General features: G+C 47.8%; 1 protein-coding gene across 1 annotated transcript in view; it reads right to left on the bottom strand.

Annotated features, from left to right (window-relative positions):
* Nucleotides 1-797: 797 nt before the first annotated feature.
* Nucleotides 798-9,653, bottom strand: part of NVL (nuclear VCP like) — an 87,844-nt gene continuing 78,988 nt past the window's right edge. The window contains exons 20-23 of the mRNA XM_055147193.1: nt 9,315-9,391; nt 5,998-6,086; nt 3,313-3,383; nt 798-1,063 (exon numbers count right to left, since the gene is read on the bottom strand). Of these exons, the coding sequence (XP_055003168.1) occupies nt 1,022-1,063; nt 3,313-3,383; nt 5,998-6,086; nt 9,315-9,391 (279 nt within the window). The 3' untranslated portion in view covers nt 798-1,021. The remainder of the gene's footprint in view (nt 1,064-3,312; nt 3,384-5,997; nt 6,087-9,314; nt 9,392-9,653) is intronic.

Below are 9,653 nucleotides of genomic sequence, written 5' to 3'. Positions count from 1 at the left end.
GATTGTGTTTCTGATTTGATCTGGCTGATATCAAATACAATCAACTCTACTGTATTTAATAACTAGTTGGACCTTCTGGTCCATACCTCTAATTTATTTGTGTGGGCTTTTTAGATTATTTGGTTTTGGGGCTGCACTTGGCAGTATTAAGGGGCTACTCCTGGCTTAGTACTTAGGAAAACATGTGGTGCTGGGTTCAAACTTAGGCCTCCTGCTTGCAAAGCACATGCTCCAGTCTTTGAATTTTGGGCCACACGCACAGGTGCTCACTTCAGGACTTACTCCCAGCTGGTGTTGGAGACTCCTGGCTGTGCTCAGAGGTCTGTGCAGTGCTGCGGATCGGGGGACAAACAACAGCTATTTTAAAAAGATCCTTCTGCTATAAAAGACATAGCTTATTTTTGGGTCACTCCCGGTGATGCTCAAGGCTCACTAGTGGTTCTACACTCAGGGATCACTCCTGGCGATGCCTGGGAGACCATATGTGGTGCCAGGGACCGAACCTGGGTCATGCACCCCACCCTTCTATACTGTCACTCCTGCCCCCTGAGGGACATTGTTGGGACAACTGAGGAAACTTGAATGGGTCTGATGACTGGATGGAACCACATATCAGTTTCCTGATTTTGGTGGTTGGGTATGTAGAATATCATGGTTTGTAGGAAATATATGTTGAAGCATGGTGTGTGCGTGGTGTGTGTGTGTGTGTGTAAATGGCACTGTGCAATTTACTCTCATATGGCTCAGAAGAAAAAAAGTTATTTTAACTTTAACTTAGAACAGAACAGGAGAGACTGTTTCAAAATAAAAATTTTACTTTGACAGCATCATTTTACCAGGAGTTGTAAAAAACATTCTTTTCCTTTCTTCACAGAGGAGGTAGGTTTTTCCGACACACTCTGGCCAGACAGGAACCTCTTGAGCTCCGGCTTGGCCACCTCCTTTTGAGAACCAAAGCTCGCAGGAGACCATGACAGGGTCTGGCTGCATGTGGCCATCGGGGCGCCTGCCGGGCAGGTCATCAGCTGAGGGACTGCCGAAGAGCTTCATACATGGCTCGGTCCTAGCAGACAGGAAACAGGAATGGCGCGGGTCAGTGTGCTACGGGCCGAAGGGTGCCCTCCTCCGATCCCTGTGCTAATGAGCATACTTAAGAGCTGAAGCCGTTACACGAGGCATGACAAAAGGCAAAAATATTAAAATGAAGTCATGAGGGCGCCTTTAGTCCCACGCAGAAGACACACATGCGCACGGGGGAAGAGTGAGCGCCAGGCAGCAGCCGTGTGTGGGGAGAGGCTGCCGGAGACACCAACCGCGCCAGCAGCGAGTGCCCGACTTCCACCTGAGCACCAGAAGCCCCCGCTGCCTGGATCGCTGTCACGACAGTCCCAGAAAACTGAGTCAACCTTGGCAAACTGTCTCTCGGACCCACAAGCTTGCCTCTCTATGAGGCGATGCCGTCTCAGACTCACAGTGGCCCAAAACCAGCACAGGGAGGTCCTGTGTCTATCATCCAGTTCGTGAAGAAAAACACTGACCCAGAAGAAACACTTATGGCATGGTTTTTGTTCTTCTTTTTTAAAATTCAATCCTACTTGATGCCGGGGCAAGGTGTCTGACTAGGCTGTTCCTTTGTCAATAATTGTTAACAATCTAGCAACTTTTATACCAAAACCTTGGGCAAGTGGCGGACTTGTGCCTGTGTCTTGGCGAAGCCCTCGATGGGGCGTGGAGAGAAAACCCAGAGGGGCACCGAGAAGCGCCACAGGAGGAGGCAGCGGCTGCGGGGGCACCAGGCCTCAGCCAGAAGAGGCTCTACTGACCCGGAAACGCACCCCCCACAGCACACCTGTCAGCGCTTACTGATAGTCAAGATGGTGGCAAAAAAAAAAACCACAAACACATCAACATAGGGACATACAAAGACCAACAAGACAGGAAGAAGGGCAGAAAGAGACTCTAACCTCAGCCCCTACACCTCGCCTCACATACAGAGAGAAGATGCGAGGGGATCACAGACCTGAATGTCACAATTTCTGATGCCAGAGACACTCTGAAGGAAAGGAAATGGTAGACAAGACCACAGCTGAATAAACCTCCTCTACGGAAGGATGCGCAGAGTGCTGGGAGTACTCCGCCTCCCCGAGTACTCCGGAGCGTTCAGCTGTCTTTTTTTTTAATTTGACTTTTATAAAGTTGTTAAAAATATTTGATTACATTTAATATTCGAACACCAGTCCCACCACCATTACCCCTTCCCACCACATTTCCACCCCCAACCCCAAATCCTGGCCCCCCAAGCAGAATCGAAATAACTTAATTTTGTATTGCTTGTTATAAATAATCCACTAAAAATGAGACAAAAAAGGTTCCTTAGAGGAAAGTGTGTGAAGACTGCTGTATTTCACCCAGCAGCATTAAACCCTTCTTAGTAACATCTTGTTAATGGTTGAGCCTCGTGTGCTTGTATCTGTCTGGCTAAATATCTTTCCCCCTAAGGTCGGTTGCCTTCTACTTTAAACCCCATCAAATGTGGTGCGGGACTCTTGGTGCATCCGTGTGCGAAGCGTGAGATGTCCCGGAACAGACTCGCTCACGGTGAGGCTTGCCTGCGTGTGTGGAGAGGGACTGTGAGGACAGTGGCGGTTGAGTTCTGGAGGTTTTCTGCCGCCAGGGCTGGTTCTGCTGGGGCGGGGAGGGGGCTCACCAGTCCCCTCTCCAGGTTGCCCCGCATGGAGCAGCCTGGCGTGGGTTGGCGCATGGCTCTGGCGCATCCCGCTGTCTTCTCCGGGGAGGGGCAGTTCTGAGGTTCTGTTAGCACAGTACTAGGTGCCCAGCAACTGTTTCTGTTTTCATCACTGCCTGACCTGGCCCTGGGGCTGTGGGCTCTGCTGGCCACTAAGCTACTCTGCACAAGGGCTGAGGACCCGGGGCACCGTGAGGCAGCTCAGCTCAGCAGACTGGGGGGCCAGCAGCAGCCCACTGGGGGAGGGAGGCCCAGAAACTTCCGGAAGCCATTGAGCAGCTCGGCTTCATCACCTTGTTCCATAACGGATGATGGACATCAAGATCTGGCCCCGAGTCTTCTGTGCACCGTTATCAATGCCTCTAGGTTTCTACCCTTACACGGAATCTTTTTGTTTTGTTTCTCTGGGCTACACGCAGTGGTGCTCAGGCCTTACTCCTCACTCTGCTCTCAGGGGACCACGTGGGATGCCAGGATAGAATCAGGTTGTCCGTGTGCAATACAAACACCCTACCGGCTGTACGAGTCTCTGTCCAGCCTCTTCTCTCTGCAAGAGCGCTTCTTACCTTTTGTGATATTGATGACTTCACTTTCTTGAAAGCTTCTTCAAAGTGCTTCTGATTAATCTTGAGCTCGCCTGGGGAGCAAATGTATAAACACACACCTCAGTACAGTCTAACTGGGATTTAAAACTTCGTTTTCCTTCAGAGATTTTCAAGCCTTCAGGGAAACACTGGCTCTCTTCTTTTTCCAGAGAGTATTTCAAACCAAATATACTCTTTCCATAGAAATGTTTTTAGATAATTTCCATTTTGATTTAATTTATATATACCCCAGTTCCTTTTGGAGGACGGGGGAAAATCACACCTCGTGCTGTTGAGGGGCGAGGGGGGGCTGTTGAGGGGCGAGGGGGGGTCACTGCTGGCAGTGCTCAGGGGACCACGTGGCATTAGGGCTTGATCCCAAGCCTCCTGCAATCAGACTGCTCTCCAGTCCATTAGAACCCCTCTGGCATCCACCTGACCATATTTAACTGTGCATAAATATTTTCAGCTTATGATCTACATTTTAGCACAATTCCCCCTCCATCAAAACAGATTATATAGGGACAAATATTTTAAGTATTTTAAGGTTCTTTGCCTTTAATGAGAGAGTTCATAAAGTTTTATTTGTTAAATCTCAGTCTGCCTCCTGGCACCCCATGTGTTTCCAAGCCAGGAGTGATCCTAAGCACAGAGCCAGGAGAAAGCCCCAAGCACCCTTAGGTGTGACCAATCTCAGTTTACTGAGATATCAGTGACACCTCTTTAAGGCATACAACGTAACAATTCTGCATGATGTATATGCTATGAAATAACCACCACAGCTAGATAGTCAGCAGCTCGAGCTCTCACGATTATCTCTGTGTGGGTGTGTGTGGTGGTAACATTTAACAAAGTTCTCTCAACAGCTTTCAATTATGTAATTTAGTGTTATCAAGATAGTCACATGGGGCACCTTAAATCCCCAGAACTTATTTACCTTAGAGCTGGAAGCTGTTTGTCCCCTTTGACCAAAATCTCCTCGTTTTTCTAAAGGCTGGGGGGCGTGGGGTGTCCAGGGACCACTGCCAGTAGCAGCATTCAGTTATATGGGATGGAGGGTCCAGTGACAGGCACTATGTGGTACTAGGGTGACAGAAGCCCTGCACCACGTCTAACCTGAGGGCTTGGCCCCCAGTGCAGCCCCAGACTGTCGCAAGCCACAGGAGGGGTGAAAGTGACGCTAGGTGTGTGCAGACTCTCCTCCTCAGACGATGACGACAATGATGACAACTACGATGGGAACGGGGAAAAGTGGAGCCAAACCAGTGGGATGGAGATTTGGCATCAGGGTATCCGTTAACAGTGAAAAGACAGCTGAGAGACACACTGCTACAAGGCTGGGATGGCAGAATTCGTTACTTATGTCTGTAACATCCAAACAGAATTTTTAGTAGGATTCCCAGAAAACAAACCAACATTCAAAAGAAATAATAACTCTTTGAATTGTTAGTAGAATCTAATACATGAATAGAGGAGGCTTGCAAATCTTTTTTTTCCCCTTTTATGTACGTGCTTCTGTTTGTTTTGGGGGGGACATCCAGCAGTGCTCAGGGCTTACTCCTGGCGGTGCTAGGGGGACCATATGAGGTGCTGGGGATCAAATATGCAAGGCAAGAGACCTCCTTGCTGTACTTGGGCTCCAGCCCCAAGGCCTGTTAATCTTTAGTGACAAAATAGATCCCAAGACAGCTGTCAGCTGTGGTGTTCAGGGGTATTACAGCATCAAGTTATCCTGGTGCTCTGAATTTGCTGATTTTATCATACCTAGTTCCCAAGGGAATTTAAAACAATTTATAATAAAGTTCAGAGAATTGACTCTTAAAACTAAACAAAAATAACTGAGGACTTCATAATGGAGATGCCTGCATTGACAAACCTAAGCCAGGAATACACTGCTATAACTAATAAAACATACCTTTATGATTCTTGGTCATCAAAGGGAAACCCCCCAACTCCCTTAAAGAATACAATGAATAAGGGAGATCAGCATCAAACTTGTTTTCAATTTTTTTTAAACTTAAAAAAAAATGTCTGGGTCTCTAAAGCAGGGATTCTTGGGGGACCACATGCTTCTCAGACTGAACTGGGGTAGGCCACATGCAGCCACTTAAATCCAGTAATCTTTCTTTGGCCTCTATGAAACATATTTGTAAACTCTTGAATTAAGAGCATTTTAGGGGGAAAGGTCATTTGCCATCACCTTGGCAAGTAGATGGCTTTCCAAAGTTGATTATGAGGCAAATATCAAAAGGAAGTCTGTAAATGGATGCAGTTGTCGAATTAAGAACATTTCTTTATGATGACAAAAAAAAGTACAATACTTTGTTAGAGAAGCATTAAGAACTTTCCAATTATTTTACTTGTCGATCATGTTACAAAACATTCCAAACAGGTTCTAAACAATGTCTTCTCATCAGAAAATATTTTGGGGCAGAGAGATAGTGCAAAACACCTTATATGGTATCCCGAGCACCGCCAGGAGTGACCCCTGAGCACAGAGCCAGGAGCAAGCCCTGAGCATAGCTCGGTGATGGCTCAAAACAAAAAAATGATTGTTTTAATACCACAGATAACATATGCTAGAAAAGAGTCATTTCCCAAGTTTAACTGAGGCTTGAGGTATCCAGGGTGACTAACTAGAAGTGGGGAGTTCTGGAGACATTGTACCTTTTTCATCTTTGTTCTTCTGCCGGGCCATTTCTTGTCTCAGGGCGCAGAGAGACGCTTCCCGCACCAGAGCCGACAGATCTGCACCCCTGTGAAGATGCAGGGTGTGTTACTCCTAGACGCTGCGAAAGCCCACAAAGCCAGACAGCATTTTCCCTTCCAGTCACATTAACTGGGAAAGAAACTGACCAATAATGTCGGGATAAACTGTTCCGGTCAGTATAAAAGAGTGTTTAGTTTTCATTTAAAACACTTTTATTTTTTTTATTTTTATTTTTATTTTTTTTTTGCTTTTTGGGTCATACCCGGCGACGCACAGGGGTCACTCCTGGCTCATGCACTCAGGAATCACCCCTGGCGGTGCTCAGGGGACCATATGGGATGCTGGGATTCGAACCCGGGTCGGCTGCGTGCAAGGCAAACGCCCTACCCGCTGTGCTATCTCTCCAGCCCCTTAAAACACTTTTAGAAGTGTGGAGAAAATAACACGGAGAATCATAAATATTCTCATGCGAATACCAATGTTCCCATGCTGATTTTTACACAAATACCAACAGTATATAAAGACTGAAAGGATCCAGTCAGCAGGAAGAAGCACACACACACACACACACACACGACTTTACAGCAACACTTTGTTCAGAAGGCCTGTGCTGAAGCACGAAGTGGTCCATTCGTACGTTATCTAACATCTGAGTAAGCATATATAAAAAGTAATTTATGGATCCAAGTTCAAAGGGGGAAAACACAAAGGTTTTGATTCAAGCTCAAGCTAAGTAGACATGTCATAAATTACTTAAAATATGACAAGTACTAACAAGCCTTCAATTAATCATTCCAGGTAATAATATGCTGGCCTGTGAGTCAAGGAAAGACACCGGGATTAACCAGAATTTCTCAATTTTGTTTTTTTAACAGGATTCTTTCGCTAAGGTTTCTTAAGAATGTTTGTATTCGGGATAAAAACCCAATTTTTAGGGCCTTTGGACATTAGCTCTTCACTATAATAACCACTAATTCCCCCTTCTCCCCTGTCCTTTTTTGGATCAAATACAGACCCTCATGCACAGCCAGACAGGCTGCCACCCTAGAAAATTACTAAAAGGATGGAAATGCCCAGACCTAACAGCCTTATACTGCTTTTGTTTACCAGACAAATGAAGAGACCCGATTCTAAGTGCACGCGCATGCATGCACACACACACACACACACACACACACACACACACACACACACACACACACACACACACACACACACACATATTCAGCAGGTATCAGTCTCCCTGGGTGGGCCATGGGTGTGTACTGAATAAATCCTTTAATCCTTTTTTTTTTTTTTTTGGCTTTTTGGGTCACACCCAGTGATGCACAGGAGTCATTCCTGGCTCTGCACTCAGGAATTACCCCTGGCGGTGCTCAGGGGACCATATGGGATACTGGGAATCGAACCCAGGTTGTCTGCGTGCAAGGCAAACACCCTACCAGCTGTGTTATCACTCCAGCCCCTAAATAAACCCTTTTGCTCCCTATTTAATATAAACACCATCTCATCCTTGAATTCTTTCTCTAACAAAGACAAAGAACCTGGCATTGTGTTGAGGCCACTAGCTTCCCTCTCCCGTGACCCAAAGGAGCCAAATCTCATCCCTAATTGAGTTCTGTGTGTCCCTGAGTTCCAGGCGCCAGGGTGAAGGGACCAGCTCCCTCCCGGGCAGTGGCTAGAGCAGGCAGCATGAAGTCCGATGGCTGCAGGCAGCTGCTGGAGCCGAGCCGGAGATCGGGGGTCAATGTATAAATGTCTCCCAAGCAGTGCTCAGGAGCCCTGAGGGTGGTCTCTCCTGGCAGTACTTGCCCAACTGGGCCAATGGCTCAGAATGTGAGGGCTGAGGATGCAATGCAACCTGACAACGGTGCCTGGGCCTCTGGGGTACAAAGGTAATCACTGTGCTCTCTCCCTGTGCTCTCATCGCTGGGTCCTTTCTGGTTCCAGAGGCCCGACTGGCCAGCAACATCCATAGTCCCACTGGAGGCTCTAATCTGCTCCTTAAGTAGCCATGATCACGGCCCAGAACAGCACATTCCTCGGCACTGTGGTGTGCCCTCTCCTCAGAAGGGCTGCGGGACTGCGCTGCCGCCTCTCACTCTGTTCCTCAGGAAACCACGCACTTCACACACAACAAAGGCGGTGACGTGCCACCGTTCATCCAGGCTGAGGGCCTGAATTCTTAACAGCAGGGGGGGGGGGGGGGGGAGTTCCTAAATCGGATTATGCGGCTGGATCTGACTCCCTGGTATCCGGGAGTTGGGTAGACGAAATCGGAAAGAACTTTACCAACTCTCCTAACTGCTGGAACACGTGAACAGTCTACACTGGCAATAATATGTCTGCCTGAATATTCCGGAGGAACAGCAGACAATTTGTGAAAGGCAGCAATGGTCAGCTGGCTGACACTCAACAGCCAGCATGGGGACAAGTTCCCATCACAGGCCGGGCACTCGCCTTGCAAGTAGCTGACCCAGGTCTGATCCCATCTGCTCCGCCAAGCCCTGCCAGGAGCCATCCCTGAGCAGAGAAAGGAGGCAGCCCCGAGCACCATTGGGTGCGGCTCACAAACAAAAACACAAAACAAGTATGTTGTCACATAAATTCCTTGGCTTCTCAGAGAATGGAGCACCTCCTCTCGGAAGGGCGGGCCTCGCTGAGCACTGCGGGGCTACACCCCGGCTTCCCAAATGGTGGGTCATGGCCCCATATAGGGTTGTGGGAATGAATGTATGTGAGGCCTCAAAGTTTTAAGAAATATATGCGTATAGGGGCTGGACTGACAGTACAGCGGGTAGGGGGCTTGCCTGACAGATGCCAACCCAAGCTCAGTCTCCGGTATCCCAAATGGTCCCAAATACTTTCAGGATAACTCCCGTGTACAGAGTCAGGAGAAACTCCTGAGCACTGCCAGGTGTGGCCCCAAAACCAAACCCTCTCCCCCCAGATATTTTATGTGTGCGTATGTGTGTGCATAATATATATTTAACATATAGTATATATATTAAAAACCTCTTCAGGATTTATCACCGGTGTCTGATCTGAACACCTATTTGACATACATATACATATAATGGGCTTAAGAATTTCTCAGGTGAAAAGTGGTCACGAGAGGAAGGCTGACGATGACCCTGGGCTATGGAAACCCCCGCGGGGTCTCAGCAAAGGACTGCTGCTTAGCTGAGCGTGATCAGGCGCTCCACAGGCCCCCTCACCCATGTGCCACCAGAGGAAGCGAGCGTCAGAGAGGCAAGTTATTTGAGATCCTTACGAATAGCAATCACAGCGGAGGTCACCAGCAACTGCTTCCAAATTCACATCAGTATCCAGGGGGGGTCTGGTGCCATTCTGGGAAAAAAAAAAAGACAAAAACTTAGTTTACACGGAGGGGTCAAGATCAGCACTAAGGGCCCAGATAGGAGGGGGGTTACGGCACTGGCTTAGCACACGCCCTGGTTTAACCATCTGCAGCACAGATGGCTGCTCTGAGCCCCACCAGGAGTTAGGAGTAGGTACTAAGCACCAAACACTCTTGGGTGTGCTAAAAATAAAAAAAATCAGTACTATTCTATAGTACTGGGTGCCTGGTTTATTATTATTATTATTATTA

This window comes from Sorex araneus, chromosome 9 (assembly GCF_027595985.1).
Source record: "Sorex araneus isolate mSorAra2 chromosome 9, mSorAra2.pri, whole genome shotgun sequence".
Lineage (NCBI taxonomy): Eukaryota > Metazoa > Chordata > Mammalia > Eulipotyphla > Soricidae > Sorex > Sorex araneus.
The sequence above is the reverse complement of the archived record's forward strand: the minus strand, read 5'-3'. Positions and strand labels throughout refer to the sequence as shown.